This window comes from Chiloscyllium plagiosum, unplaced genomic scaffold (genome assembly GCF_037043375.1).
Source record: "Chiloscyllium plagiosum isolate Xiang-an unplaced genomic scaffold, Cpla_swu_hap1 HiC_scaffold_14, whole genome shotgun sequence".
Lineage (NCBI taxonomy): Eukaryota > Metazoa > Chordata > Chondrichthyes > Orectolobiformes > Hemiscylliidae > Chiloscyllium > Chiloscyllium plagiosum.
In genome coordinates, this window is record NW_028270152.1 from 45,717,077 (window position 1) to 45,733,963 (window position 16,887).

The 16,887-nt window shown below is 38.2% G+C and overlaps 1 protein-coding gene across 6 annotated transcripts in view; it reads right to left on the reverse strand.

Annotated features, from left to right (window-relative positions):
* Positions 1-16,887, reverse strand: part of prickle2b (prickle homolog 2b) — a 290,050-nt gene that overhangs the window by 25,197 nt on the left and 247,966 nt on the right. For all 6 annotated transcript variants that reach the window (XM_043708272.2, XM_087994410.1, XM_043708270.2 and 3 more), the window contains 2 exons: positions 15,242-15,355; positions 12,467-12,604 (listed from right to left, as the gene is read on the reverse strand). In XM_043708272.2, coding sequence (XP_043564207.1) covers positions 12,467-12,604; positions 15,242-15,355 — 252 coding nt within the window. The remainder of the gene's footprint in view (positions 1-12,466; positions 12,605-15,241; positions 15,356-16,887) is intronic.

Here is a 16,887-nt window from a genome sequence, read left to right on the forward strand (position 1 = left end):
ATCGCTGCTAATATGTATACTCTTTAGTGTCAGCAAGTGCAGCCTTATTTTTATGCTACAGAAATAGAGAAGATAGCCAGCAGAGCTCATTACTTCCTGAATATTTTTAGAATCCCAGACAATTCATAGCAATGTGTTTGGAAATATCCTCAGCGAGCCAATCACACAAGCATATTTTCAAGGTTTAATTTCTTCCTTTTTCTTATTACTGTCTCTGTACTTGCTCCTTAAACTTCTAAGCTAAACATGAGATAAATGCTTTACAATAAAGTATCAATTTCCAAACATTGCTCTAAGACACATGAACAATAACTGTCAACTGAGTCACCTTCAACCCAAAGGCACATACAGGGACCTAAGCAAATGTAATTTGGTCACAGGCTTCCTGTATTGTTGGGATCAATGCCTCTAATATCATTACATAGCTAATAGATCTCAAAGGGATTGCAAGATCATAGGAGGGCAAACAGAGCTTTCTTCTTTTCTTGTATATGGCAATTAAGTGATATATTGCTGTCTATAGCTAAGATCCCCCTAATCATTAACAGAAATTGAATCTCCACATATAAATAAATATACCCATAATCCCACAAGGGTGACAGGCTATAATGTAGGCAATTTGATCAGGACTAATGCAATATGTAAATCCCCCCCCCCTCTTAGATTAAAGAATTATAGCAAAAACTGTGAAACATTCACAAGAAATAATCAGTTTGGAAGAGGGATGGCTGGGGGGTGTGGGTGGGGGAGCTTGGTATATAGGGATTGAACTTCATTCAATGATTTAGATAATTTGGTGAAGTCTGCATTTTAGATCAGCATGGAGTATTGCAATTTTGCTACTCTTATCCTTAGTTGTTGGGCCAAGATGGTGATGCTTGGCCTATAGACATTCTCAAGCGAACCCACAAATGTTGGTGCATTCAATAAAATTAAAATTACAGGTAGTTCTGGGATAACGTATATTTCGGCAGCGCGACTTAGCTATAACATCACTGAAGAATTAGGGAACGGTATTTTTGAGAATGCCTACTTCCTTTGACAATAGCGCGATTCCAGTGGTGATTGGTTTTTATGGTTTATTCTGCTCATGCGCCAATGACCACGCCAAAATCTCTGCGCCGGTCTGTGCATGCACCAGTGTCCACACATGTGTGACATTGGTGCTGGTCTTTGTGCTGTTCTGCACAGGCGCTGATTCTGCAGAAGTCTCAGTGCTGTTCTGCGTATGCACAATGTCAGCGCCCACCTTCATGCTGCTTTGTGCATGCACAAAGTCAGATGCTGACAGAGTAGTCTTCTGTCAGAGGTACTGGACAGAGAGCAGCTTTCCTATATTTTTAAAATGTATTATATTAAATTTACTTTTGTTTTGTTAATAAGTATAATTTCAACCTTCATTCAGGCTGTGATATACTTGGCATTAGACTTTTGGGTGATTTTTGAGCGATCATGAGTTATATTTTTTGCTGGTCTGCCCCTAACCCTACTTTTCCTACAGGCCCCATTATTGATATTACACAATTTTCTATTTAGCGAGGTTTTGCTGGAATGCAAATATACTGTTATAGGAGAACTACCTATAAATTGAGAAATACATTAAGCTTTTGAAGCTACACATCTCTTGTATAGACAATGTACAAGACGATCTATCATGAAATCCACTCAACCTACCTAACCAATAGGAAATATTCTGTAAATTTGTTTTGCTATTTAGATAAACATAGTAACTAGGTTTCAACATAAATTTGACTGTGAATTCTAGCTTTGAACCTTTAAAGTCAATTTTATTAATAATTTGAAGTCCCAGTACATTATGCGACAGATCTAGTTCAGGCATTGTAGTTCTTTTTAAAGTTCTTAAATTGCCCGTAATTCATCACTTTAGGGCCTCAAAACGATGGGTGATGCTGTGCCCTTGCCCCATTTTATGGTGACCGTCTTAGGGGTGTGTGAGAAAGATGTGAGCTACCACCCAGAAATTAGTGAGAGGGATCTGCATAATCAATTTGGTTGGAGTCATTTAACTGCAAACATTGGTGGGAGTAGATTACTGGCCACTAAGGAATAGTGAGAATATTGGCATGGAGCAAATCATGAAAACAGAGGTGCATGTAACATGTAAAAACAGATCTTAATGTACAAATAGACTGGTTGGTTCAAATCAATATTTATGCTGTAAAGGATGAATTCCTGGAGTTATGCATTGAAAAACCAATTAGGAATTGGATATTTTAGATATAATTTTATGGAATGAGAAAGAGTTAATTCTATGATTCTGATGCATAACATTGCTGCAAAGGAATCTTTGGAAATCAGTGATCATAATAAAATTGAAATTCTCATTCAATGTGAATATAATGCAGCTAATTCTGGAACTAGTATCTTAAATCTGAACATGAGAAACTATAAAAACACGAGGAAAAAGCTGGGTATTGTGGATTGGAGAAATACATTAAAATATTTGATGGTTGACAAGTAATGGTTGGTATGGAAAGAAGTGCTACATTATCTGCAACAGAGATACATTGTTCTCAGACACAAACACCCAAAATGAAATGTAAATCAAACATAGTGAACATAAGAAGCTAAAGTTTGCATTATCAAAGGCAATGGCTCATAAGGATGCAAGAAAAAGTGATAAGCTAATGACTGGAAGCAATTTAAAACACAGCAAAAATAGACCAAGAAACTGACAAAGAAAGGAAGAAGAGCACATGAATACACACTACTAAGAAACAGGACATTAAGTATATAATGTATTACAAAGATGGCAGAGGAAGTAAATAAATACTTTTGCCAGTCTGAAGGAAAATACAAAATGTACTCCTGAAATGCTCGGCAATTTATTGACTGTGAAAGTGAGGGTCTAATAGAATTAAGTATCTGTAAAGTGATGGGACTTGCAAAGTTAAATATATAGAAGTTGATAAATTACCTGGACCAGAAGGTCAGCATCCAAGAGTGATGAAGGCAGTGATTTGAGAGATAGTAGATTCATTCGTTGGTGTTTGTCTTTCAAAATTCTACATATTCTAAAAAGGTTCTTGCAGCTTGGAAGCTGACAAATGTAACCCCAGTATTTAAGGAAGCGGCAAAAGAAGATTGGAGAACTATTGATTTATTAGTTTGATGTCAGGAAAACATTAGTGTTTTCTCTATAAAGCGTGTGATAACTGGACACTTTGAAAATGATGATAAACTTGGGCAGAGTCAATAAGGATTTATGAAATGGAGATCATGTTGGCAAACCCATTGTGGAGTTTTTGATGCTGTTATTTATAGCACAGATAAAGGAGAACCAGTGGATTTTTGTATTGGAATTTCAGAGGGTTGTGATAAGGTCCCACACTGGATATTAGTTTAAAAAAAATGACATAGGATTGGTAGGGCAGCAAGTAATATACTAGGATGGATTCAGAATAATTTAACAGGTAGAAGGTAGAGAGGAGGAATAAATGGGTCATTCTCAGGATGCCAGACTGTTCCTAGTGGATACCATAAGAATCAGTGTTATAGCCACAGTTATTCACAATTGAAATAAATGATTTGGATACTGTTACGATACTGGGTAAAGCCCTCTGCTAATTTAAATCCGACCCACAGAGAAGCATGCCTCACACCATAATCTGTTAAATTTTGAGAGGCAAAGAACTATCCCTGATCTCACTATTTAAAGAAGAAAATAATAATTTTATTCTTTAAGACCAAAAGAGAATATTAAACAACAACTATTTACAATTCCTTTCTCTTAAAACTATTTTCTTACATCCCACTCCACAATACTGGTTCGATAAATTCCCTCTTAAATTTATGGCAAATCACTTTCAAACCCAGTTGTCATCTTTGGAAGTTGAACTTTCTCTGTAGATTTCTCTAGGTTGGCTTCAGTCTTCTGCTGTACAGTTTTCTCATGGACAGGTCCCTTTCAGATTGCAATTCGGCTAGCAGTCTGAATATGGTGGTGCTCTTGCAGTTCTCTCTCAACTGTTCAAAACGTTTTATACATCGGATCATTTCATTGGTTTGATGTCATCCCAAACAGTAAAATTTGAATTTGATTGGGCTTTCATATCTGGGGCATAATTTAAACTGATTGGCAAAATTTGAATTTTTGTTCCATGGCAACACAACTCCAGCTATTTGTTTCAACTAAATGTTTAAATTGTTCAGCACACTCTGCGCTTTGTCAGTCCTTGCTAGCTTCATCTCTCTCAAACGTACAGTACACACCTACAGCTTCATAACACCTCCCCCTTTAAGAAAAAATGAACCATCATAATGAAAAGATGGCTTGAATTTTTTTCTCTGTTCCTTAAACAACACTACTGTGACATAACATATGACTTTAACCTAAGTTCATATTAACTTCTTCCAACATATATATATAACAATGAATAGATAACAATCTCATCTATACTTCATCAATTAAATCCATGATAATTCATCTGCAATTACATTCTTATGATCCACAATATGTATGATTTGTAAATTAAAAGTCAAACATAAGACTCCAACAAAATAGTTTCATATTCTTGTCTTTTAAACGTTCCAAGAATGTAAGAGGATGGTGAACTGTGTACACAACCGTCTCCAACACATTGTTCGTGACGTACACATTAAAATATTGTAAGGCCAGTACCAAATTCACGGCACGCTGGCTCAGCGGTTAGCACTGCTGCCTTACAGCACCAGGGTCCAGCCTTGGCCGACTGTCTGTGTGGAGTTTGCGTGGGTTTCCTCCGGGTTCTCCGGTTTCCTCCCACGATCCAGTGTTAGTTGCATTAGTCAGAAGGAAATGGGTCTGGGTGGTTTACTGTTTGGAGGGTCGGTGTGAACTTGTTGGGTTGAAGGGTCTGTTTCCACTCTGTAGGGAATCTAATCTAATGAGTTCTTTTTCAATCATGGAGTATTTCTTCAGGTGTATGTTGATCTTCTTCGAAAAGTAACCAATTGGCAGTTCAATCCCATCATCATCTTCCTGTAGCAGTACAGCTCTAACTCCTATGTCACTAGGAAAGATGTCAACTTTGAAAGGTTTCAAAACGTTTGGTGTAGCTAAAACTAGTACGGTGCTTAATATTGCTTTTAAATAATCAAATATGTTCTGGCATTGTTCTGTCTACCAAAACTTTGTGTTCTTCCTCAGCAAATTGCTTAATGGTGCCACTACACAGCTGAAGATTGGAACAAAGTTCTGATAGAATCCACTCAGTCCCAAGAATTGAAGCACCTCTTTCTTTAAGGTTGGTCATGGAAATTCCTCGATGGCTTTCGTCTTTGAGTTCTGTGGGGTCAACCTTCCATGACTGATGTTATGTTCCAAGAACGTCACCTCTGCTTTCACGAATTCAGTTTTGTTTAAGTTTATTACCAGTTTTGCTTCTCATAGTCGTTCAAAGAGCTATGCCAACTGTACCATGTGATCTTTCCAGGACTTACTAAAGATCACTACATTGTCCAAATAGACTGCACAGTTTGTTAACCCAGTCACTACTCTGTTCATGAGTCTTTGGAATGTGGCGGATGTGTTCTTCATTCCAAAGGGCATCATTTTGAATTAATATAGCCATTTGGGGTTACAAATGCAGAAATTTATTTCACCGTCTCTGCTAAAGGTACCTGCCAGTAACCACGCAGTAAGTCCAACTTGGTGATGTAACTGGCTTGTCCGACTTTCTTGACACAATCTTCCAATCTCGGGACTGGATAGGAGTCCAATTTTGTAACAGCATTTACCTTCCGATAAACCACGTAAACTCATTGAGTCCTTTCTGGTTTGGGAACTAAGATGATTGGGGAACTCCACTCGCTCTGGCTTGGTTCAATGATATCCTTTTGAACATGGTCTCCACCTCCTTCTGGACCTGTCTGGCTTTGAAAGGATTAAGCTGATAGGATTGTTGTTTTATCGAAGTTAATTGTTTTACGTGGACTACAGAAAGTCTGCATTAGTGAGTAGAGTGGGTTCTTTCTTGATTATATGTTTTGGAGAAAGGTCTCTTGATTAAACTTAAAATATAAGCCATAACTATTAACTTAACCTGGGGTAGTGTTTGTAGAGGAATACTATGGGTATATTTTCTGGGTCTGTATATTGTGAAGAAGCAAAAATGGCCTTTAGTAGAGTGATATGTGCTTCTTGTCAGATGTGGGAGTTTAAGGGTTACTGCGGATTATATCTCCATAAGTGCTGTTGATTGCAAATCTTATCAGATCAAGTGGATTGGTTGGAGAGACAGTTAGAAGCAATGAGGAATTTGCAACAGCAACAGTATGTGATGGATGGCAGTTATAGGAAGGGGGGAAACGTCTCAGATACAGTCATATAAATGGGTTAATTCCAGGAAAGGTAAGAGAGGTAGGCAGCTAGTGCAGGAGTCTTTTGTGGCTATACCCATTTGAAACAGGTATGCTGTTTTGGAAAATGTAGGGGTTGATGGATTCTCAGGGGAGCGTACCAGCCAAGTTTCTGGTACTGAAACTGACTCTAATGCAACGAGGGGTATGTCGGTTTCCAAGCGATCAATTGTGTTAGGCGATTCTCTAGTCCGAGGTACAGACAGACGTTTCTGTGGCCAGCAGCGAAAAAACAGAATGGTGTGTTGTTTCCCTGGTGCCAGGATCAAGGATGTCTCAGAGAGGGTGCAGAATGTTCTCAAGGGGGAGAGGGGCCAGCAAGGGGTCATTGTTCACGTTGGAACCAATGACATAGGAAGGGAACAGGTTGAGATTCTGAAGGGAAAATAGAGGGAGTTAGGTAGGAAGTTAAAAAGGAGGTCCTCAAGAGTAGTAATATCTGGATTACTCCCAGTGCTATGAGCTAGTGAAGGAAGGAATAGGAGGATAAAGCAGATGAATGCATGGCTGAGGAGCTGGTGTATGGGAGAAGGATTCACATTTTTGGATCATTGGAATCTCTTTTGGGGTAGAAGTGATCTGTACAAGAAGGACGGATTGCACCTAAATTGGAAGGGGACTAATATACTGGCAGGGAAATTTGCTAGAACTGCTTGGGAGTATTTAAACTAGTAAAGGTGGTGGGGGGTTTGGTGGGACCCAGGGAGATAGTGTGGAAAGAGGTCAATCCGAGACTGGTACAGTGGAGAACAGACAGCAAGTCAAACAATCAGAGTAGACAGGGACAAGGTACGATTAATGAATTAAACTGCACTTATTTCAATGCAAGGGGCCTAACAGGAAAGGCAGATGAACTCAGGGCATGGTTAGGAACATGGGACTGGGATATCATAGCAATTACAGAAACATGGCTAAGGGGTGCGCAGGACTGGCAGCTTAATGTTCCAGGATATAAATGCTACAGGAAGGATAGAAAGGGAGGCGATAGAGGAGGGGGAGTGGCGTTCTTGATAAGGGATAGCATTACAGCGGTGCTGAGGATATTCCCAAAAATACTTCCAGGGAAGTTATTTGAGTGGAACTGAGAAATAAGAAAGAGATGATAACCTTATTGGGATTGTATTATCGACCTCCTAATAGTCAGAGGGAAATTGAGAAACAAACTTGTAAGGAGATCTCAGCTATCTGTAAGAATAATAGGGTGGTTATGGTAGGGGATTTTAACTTTCCAAACATAGACTGGGACTGCCATAGTGTTAAGGGTTTAGATGGAGAGGAATTTGTTAAGTGTGTACAAGAAAATTTTCTGATTCAGTATGTGGATGTACCTAGTAGAGAAGGTGCAAAACTTGACCTACTCTTGGGAAATAAAGCAGGGCAGGTGACTGAGGTGTCAGTGGGGGAGTACTTTGGGACCAGCGACCATTATTATATTAGATTTAAAACAGTGATGGAAAAGGATAGACCAAATCTAAAAGTTGAAGTTCTAAATTGGAGAAAGGCAAATTTTGACGGTATTAGGCAAGAAGTTTTGTAAGCTGATTGGGGGCAGATGTTCGCAGATAATGGGAAGCCTTCAGAAATGAGATAACGAGAATCGTGAAAGGAAAGGCTGGTAGGTATAGAGAATGCTGGATGACTAAAGAAATTGAGGGTTTGGTTAAGAAAAAGAAGGAAGCACATGTAAGATATAGACAAGATAGATCGAGGGAATACTTAGAAGAGTATAAAGGCGGTAGGAGTATACTCCTAAGAGGGAAATCAGGAGGGCAAAAAGGGAACATGAGATAGCTTTGGCAAATAGAATTAAGGAGAATCCAAAGGGTTTTACAAATACATTAAGGACAAAAGGGTAACTAGGGAGAGAATAGGGCCCTTCGAAGATCAGCAAAGCGGCCTTTGTGTGGAACCACAGAAAATGGGAGAGGTACTAAACGAGTATTTTGCATCAATATTTACTATGGAAAAGGATATGGAAGATATAGAGTGAAGGGAAATAGATGGTGACACCTTGCAAAATGTCCATATTACAGAGGAGGGAGTGCTGGATGTCTTGGAACGCATAAAGGTGGATACATTTCCAGGACTTGATCAGGTGGGAAGCTAGAGAAGTGATTGCTGGGCCTCTTGCTGAGAGATATTTGTATCATTGATAGTCAAGGATGAGGTGCTGGAAGACTGGAGATTGACTAACGCGGTGTCACTGTTTAAGAAGGGTGGTAAGGACAAGCCAGGGAACTATAGACCGGTGAGCCTGACGTTGGTAGTGGGCAAGTTGTTGGAGGGAATCCTGAGGGACAGGATGTATGTGAATTTGGAAAGGCAAGGACTGATTAGGGATAGTCAACATGGCTTTGTGTGGGGGAAATCATGTCTCACAAACTTGATTGACATTTTTGAAGAGGCAACAAAGAGGATTGTTGAGGGCAGAGCGGTAGATGTGACCATGTGGACTTCAGTAAGGTGTTTGACAAGGTTCCCCCTTGGGAGACTGATTAGCAAGGTTAGATCTCACGGAATATAGGGAGAACTAGCCATTTGGATACAGAACTGGCTCAAAGGTAGAAGACAGAGGGTGGTGATGGAGGGTTGTTTTTCAGACTGGGGGCCTGTGACCAGTGGAGTGCCACAAGGGTCGGTGCTGGGTCCTCTACTTTTTGTCATTTATATAAATGATTTGGTTGCAAGCATAAGAGGTACAGTTAGTAAGTGTGCAGATGACATCAAAATTGGAGGTGTAGTGGACAGCGAAAAGGGTTACCTCAGATTACAACAGGATCTGTGTGTAGGACTATGAGGGAGAGAGGGCCGTGCCTTTTTATGGCGAGCTGGTGTTCGTGTATCCTGGTGGCTAACTTTCTTCCTATTTGTCCTATGTAGTGTTTGTGGCAGTCCTTGCATGGAATTTTGTACATGATGTTGGTTTTGTCCATGGGTTGTACTGGGTCTTTTAAGTTTGTTAGTTTTTGTTTGAGAGTGTAGGTGGGTTTGTGTGCTACTAGGATTCCGACCCTCTCTCCCTCGTTGCCCTACACACAGATGAAAAAAAAACACCATTTTGACTGGGACAACACATCTATCCTGGGACAGGCTAAGCAAAGACATGCCTGAGAATTCCTAGAGGCCTGGCACTCCAACCACAATGCCATAAACAAACACACAGATCTAGATGTCATCTATCAACCTCCCGCCCCCACCCCCCCCCCCCCCCCAAAAAACGAACAGGAAATGACATCACCACAAACCCCAGGAACCCCATCCAGGAGAAAGATATAAATAGAAAGCAGGAAACAACAGCTTTGCTTCACTTGGAGGTCGCCACTGATGATGTTACCGAGCCAGGTAATGAAACGTCTGGATATCAAACCTACAGCTCAGCGAGCAAACCTACACCCTAAGTCTCACCTATGTTTTACTTTAAAATCTACGACACTAACTGGCAAGTGTTTAAATCTACGGGACTTTTCTCATACCCCAAATCTATTCAAATCTGTCCAAATCTCAGACTGGATCTGTCTAAACCTGTTCAAATCACGGACAAGAGACGCCAAACTGTTATGACATAGGGTAAACCCCTCTGCTAATTTAAACCCAACCCATAGATAAGCTCACCTCGCGTCATAATCGGTTAAATTTCAAGAGACAAAGAACTATTCCTGATCTCACTATTTAAAGAAAAAAATTAACATTTTATTCTTTAAGTCCAAAGGAGAATATTAAACAACTATTTACAACTCCTTTCTTTTAAACCTTTTTTTAAACCTTCCACTCTACAATACTGATCCGATAAATTCCCTCTTAAATTTATGGTAAATTACTTTCAAACCCAGTTGTTGTCTTCAGATGTCGAACTTTCTCTGTCGATTCCTCTAGGTCGGCTTTGGTCTTCTGCTACACAAATTTCTTACTGACAGGTACCTTTCATAGAACAATTTGGCTAGCAGTCTGGACATGTTGGTGCTCTTGCAGTTCTCCCCCTAACTGTTCAAAATATCTGGTTTTAGATCCTCAAACATCGGACCATTTCATTGGTTTGCTGCCTTCCAAACAGTGAAAATCAAATTCGATTGGATTTTGGTATCTGGGACATAATTTAAACTGATTGGCTGAATTTGAATTTGTTCATGTTCCATGCAATGCAATTCCAGCTATGTGTTTCAACCAAATGTTACATTTTAAATTGTTCAGCACACTCTGTGCTTTCAGTCAGTCCTTGCTAGTTTCCTCTCTCTCTTAAATATATATACACACACACTTACACCTTCATAACACCCCCCTTAAGAAAAAATGAACAAGCGTAATGAAAAGATGGCTTAATATTTCCAAATTAGTCAATGAAACAAAACTAAAAAGTTGTTAAAAGTTGTTAAAAAGGTTAAAAGAGAAATTGGACAGGCTAAATGAATGGGCTAGAAAGTGACAGATAGAATATGAAGCGAACGTGTGAATTTATGCACTTTGGTCAATTTGGTAGATTGGTAATTTTCTCTGTCTGGTAGGTCTAAAATCAAGGGACATAATCTTTAAAGTAAAGGGTAAACTATATCGGATTGAGGTGACAAGGAATTACATCACTCAGGTAATGGAGTGTTGCCTGGTATGGAAGGTGCGAGCTATGAAGAGAGGTTGAGTAGGTTAGGTTTATTTTCACTAGAAAAAAAGGAGATCGAGGGGGGACCTGATTGAGGTTTACAAAATCATGAAGGGTATAGACAGAGCAGATAGAGACAGGCTTTTTCCCAGGGTGAAGGATTCAATAATGAGGTCATGCTTTCAAGGTGAGAGGTGGAAAGTTTAAGGTAGACACACGCAGCAAATACTTCACACAGAGGGTGGTGAGCGTTTGGAATGCGTTGCCAGCAGAGGTGGTAGAGGCAGGCACGGTAGATTCATTTAAGATGCGTCTGGACAGATGTATGAGTAGGTGGGGAGCAGAGGGATACAAATGCTTAGGAATTGACCGACAGGTTTAGACAGTACATTTGGATTGGCTCAGGCTTGGAGGGCCGAAGGGCCTGTTCCTGGGCTGTAGATTTTCTTTGTTCTTTTTAGCTTCTCCAGCTCAGAGAGCTGTGGAAGCTCAATCGCTGAACGAGTTCAAGACAGATTTCTGGAGACTAATGCCATTAAGGCATATGGAGACAGTGAGGAAAATGGCATTAAGAAAAAAGATCAGCCATGATGTAATTGAACAGCTGAGCAAGCTTGATGGGTTTAATAGCCTATTCTGTTCTCATATTCCTTTATTCCAGCACATTTAATTTTCTCCCTGCCAAAAGCCTGCCTGATGTATGTTCGAAAATCCAACATAAAAATGAAACTTCAAGGAAACTAGGGAGAAAGGGAGTCCAAAAAGCTGGGTAAATTTGCAGTAAGTGATTTTTTTTATTTTGAACATCTTTGCTTCTTAAGAGACCAGCAAAAGCCAAGTAAGACTGAACTGTCTTTGACTGCAATGCTTATGAACATTTCATTTTAGGTGCTACCCGTTACTTAGATTTCAAGAGTATATTAATTTTTCCCTTTTTTACTTATCGTGTGGCAACCATTAAGACACATTTCGTTTATGGTTTCAGTTACTTTTCTTCTACAAAAGGTGTTCTGACATAACGCCAATATAATGGACTTCTCATATGATATCTCATAGAATACTAAAATTACAAAGTTTTGTGCTGCATAGTACATTACTTCCCAAAGTCCAGTGGCATACACTGTTGATTCAACATGCTGCTGACTTTCCTACTTTGTTGCAAGGAAGTACTCTACTGAGACAGAAGATATGGAAATGGTTTCTGATTGATTTTCAGTGTTAGTGGAGATGTACCCTAGTTAGCATCAACAATTTTATGGGTGAGAAGAAGAAGGGACCAAAATGTTACAATATTACCAAAAGTTACTAAAAGGTTAAAAATTGTCATTTTTTTCTAACATATGCATAAAGTACATAGCACAGAAATAGGTTCTTTGGTCCAACGGATCCACAGTGATCTTTATGTTCCACATAAGTTTCCTCTCATCATACTTTTTATAACCAGAAACATTAAACTTTATTGGCTACTATTCCAATTTTATAAGCAAGAGCTTTACTTAAAATGTAAATGTTTACCTGCTCACAAATTGCACCAGTCATGGTTATAGGGAATGGTCTAATAGTGCCTCGTCCCAAACTTTCTCTTTTTCTTTGAGTACTGAAAAGACGCAGTTCTTTCTTTTCTTCTTCATCAAGTGAATTGCAGTAACGCACCTGGCAATGTACCGTATGATAATTATAGGAAAATTAAAAAGGAACATCATGCCCAGTTCTAAAATCATTTTTAACTCAGTCTCGCCTGTAATGGGTCTCAGAGCAAATTGATCAGTGACAACAGAGAAATTCCCAGCCCAGTCTATGTAGTTGACCTAATTGGATGGTAAGTAGTTTTATTTAAATTTTTAAAAAATCATGTCTTGACATAAAAACAAAATGAACAATATTCATCACTTTTCACAAAACTCTTCAAAGCACTTTCCTAGACTTTTAGACAGTAGCAATAATTTACATATATATTCCAATATACACCGTGAGAGTTATGTTAGGTTGAAATTTTTAAAATGGGGATGGTAGGGTTACTGAATTTTATTCACTTGTAATATTTACGATATTAATGCAGAAAGTTGAATCTGAAAGAAGTCTTGACTCAATTTATGAATTTAGGGTAGGGTTATTAAGTTATCAATATTACTGTTTGATTCCTATTCTGGAGAAATTTAGCAATCCATTATTCCATAACTGAAGAGTATTTTTTAAACCAACTCTATAAGACTGTATATGAACACAATATATTTTGTTTCTAATTACTTTGATAGAAAATTTAGTGACATTTGTAACTTTTGCAATATGCAATTATTTTATGTTTGATAGTTCTTCTTAAATCAGAAGTACAGATGTCAAGTACCTAAAATTCAGCAATTGGATCTTTATGAGACTTGTGAATTTTACCAAGGTAATGCTCCCAAATTACTTTATCCTGCTGAATTTTGGATATAGTGGAACAATGTTAGTAATGCCACAACAACAAGTTTTGTGGCTTCCATTTTTCCATCTAATCCTAATTATTTTAAAGGCATCAGAGCCCGCGCAGCAAGACAGAAATTCCTGATTGAGAGGAAATTGAACTCAAATTGCTCATTAAAATTTGCAGCCATATCTTCTGATTCACTGCAAATACTAAAATGAGGGAAGATAAAATTACAGTGTTATTTAAGATGCCTCTCCCTACATTCAGCTTTACCTTCTGAAAACACATTTTAAAGAGAATTACTGAACAAGCAGTTGATGATGACACAATGGGCCTCCTAACGGGAATCCAACACTTCATGATAATCATATTGGAGAAACAGGAAAAACAGGAGGCAAAAAACAAGTTGTATCAACTAGACAATGCTAAAGAGAAGTAAGAATACGCTAGTAGTACTATCAGGCATGGAACCACAGACAAAAGCACACTTTGAGACCTTTCACAGGAGCTCTGCCTCAGAAGGCTTTTCTTCAGTCATAATGTTTTGACAGAGCTCTTATCCCTTGCTGTTTTCTATGCATCACTGCATAACGAAAGTCAACAATTCTTCCTTCACCAAGACAGCTTAGTTTATACAATGATAAGTTTCTTGTCAAGGTGACTTGGAAGATGATATTTTTTATAACTGCCAATTCTCCAGGTTATGGGGATTGTTGAATTAACTTACTGGGATAATTCTCATAACTTATTGAAGTGCAAAGTGTCCAAACAATCACTGTATACTGGAAACTCAAACAATATGCTTTGTTCATCCAGTTTGTCATTTTACTTCAACATCAGGAAGGCTAAGGCTCATGAGAGATACCTGTTACTGATGTAACTCACTGTTTAGGAACTTTGCAAGAACCAACTCACCTCCTGTTTCACCAGTGGCTGTCCGGTATCTACAAGGCACAAGTCAGGCGTGTGATGGAATACTGTCCACTTTTGTGAATGACTGCAACTTCAATTACACTTAAGAAGCTTGATACCTTCCATGACAAACCAATCCATTTGAATGGCATCCCATCCACTAACTTCAACATTCACTCCCCTTACTACCAACACACATGGAAGCATTTAGAAAACGCACTTGACAACACTTTTCAAATTCCTGACCTCTGCTGACCAGAAGAACAAAGTCAGAATATGCTGGAACACCACCACCTACAAATTTCCCTCCAAGTCACACACTTCCTGACTCACAATCATATTGCTATTCTTCTACTATTGCTGGGATAAAATCAGGGAACTCCCTTCCATGTGGGAGGCCCTACACCCCAACAGTTGCAGCGATTCAAGAAGGCAGCTCATCGCCAAATTCTCCAGGGTACACAGGAATGAACAATACATGATTGTTCAATCAGCATCATGCACATTGCATAAATGAAAAACTAAACTACATGATGCCTCTTTGTAGGTCTACCAGTGCTGCATAGTAGTACCATTAGGAAATGCAAACAAAGAAGACAGGTAAGAAAGCAACTGGAATGCTTAAGGGAAAATTCTACTATCCGAATAGGTTGGGAAATGGAGGAATGCATAGAAAACAGCAAGTGCTAGAGCTCCGTTGCAGCTTCAGAACTGAAGCAATCCTCCTGTGACAGCAATAGTGCTCAGCAGTCTCACAGTAGTGGTAGCATGATGTATGTTTCTAACCGAAAAGTAGACAGCCCTAGGAATTCTGATGGAATTATCTCCCTTGAGTTTTAAGACACCGCATGCAGAACACAGGATTTTGAAACACAGTAGTTCAAAGGTACATTGCATGCTTTTTATAATGTTATCTCACAATGCATTGGATAGCATGTATAAAAGTGATTGTATATACATATGACAATTACCTCATTGTCATGTGGTGGTAGTTGATGTAGCAGCTGTTTGATTCTATATTTTTCTCCAGGGCTGTTAACGTATGGAACCTTATCTTCTGGGAGACAGTTGTAGTATTGGTGAACCTGCACATGTGGTTAGTTTGGAGAAATGTAGAACTTAATTTCTATACTAGTAGCAAAAAAAAAACCAAAATTATCATGTTTTTAGATATCATTTAATTTTAACAATAATTAGAGAGAGAGTTGGAAATAAATAAATCAGATGACAAAAAATAATTGAAAATTACAGTAAGTTCATTTCAGTGATATTTCAAAAGAGACCACATTGGGTTTTAAACAAAATATCAACCTGCCTTTTCTTAATTCAAAAGACTTAATGTCTACAATGTACTTCTATAATTTTCTGTTTTTATTTATGGTTTCTAGCATTTGTAATTTTTCACAATCTCTTTGAAAATCTTTGTACCCCCCCGTCAATGAATGTCTCCTGATAGTTATACAGCGTATGACTAAAATTACAGTCATCCAGCTCAAAGGATAAAGTGCACACTCACATTTTTGTATAAAAATCTTTGTCACAATCGTGTTTTGGAGAGCATACTGTTATTTAGAGTCGTTGATTAGTTTTGTACAATATATTTCATTCACCACAAATGTATTTTGTTATTGTTTTCAAAATATTATATGGTTAGAGCATTTTGATTTTATGGTTTATTATCAAAAATAATTCATCTTGTTAGAACATTTTCAGAATATGATCATTTCAGGTTCCCACTTCTTGATTGATACAAACTATTTTCTCCTGGTAGGGAAATAGCAACACACTTTCATTTAAATACCAAAAGCCTAGATGAGTTTGGAAAAGGATAAAACAAAGCCAAATTACAACATCTGAATCACATGAAGCATTTTTCATTCCTACTAACAGAAGATATAAAATTTCAAGACTGGAATGGACTTTGTTTGCAAAATAAGATTACATCTTCTGCAAATAGCCTCTTCAGTTTGATTACAATTTTATAAATATTGCTTATCCACCTATTTATAAGGTTTTTATAATTTCTATTGATACTTCTTTTGCCTGCTCTGCAAAATTTAAAAGATGTAGCCAAACAGAAATTGCGAACGTAAGGCATGTGCTTAACAACATACTCTAGCTGAAAAAAGCATGCAGTTTAATTTATTCTAATCCACAGAGAGTTTAACTGAAAATTGCAGGCACGATCGTAATTGTTCTCCTACTGACACTAGCTATAATTAAATCAAGCTGCGCTACAGAAAGCAGTGCTGTTTCTTCAACTGGCATTTGCTATGATTAAAGATAACACATATTACAAGTTTTCCATTTACCACTCCTTGAAAATGTTTACATAACCAATGGCAAATCTGAGGTTACACCTTAAATGATTTATTGAGATTTTCACCAAAAGGTGACATTAAAATTATTATAAAAACCTATAATTACCTTGAAAATTACCTGTTTTACTTGGACATGCTTAGATCCACAGTTCAGCTTCTGTATCCCTAACGTTTTTGACTTGACATTACTGGATTGTGCAACAACTATGAGCAATATTACAGCATCATGAAGAAAATGGGTTGCTATGTGCAGAAGCAAGTGTAGTAATGCAGTGATAATAGAAAATTCCACATTT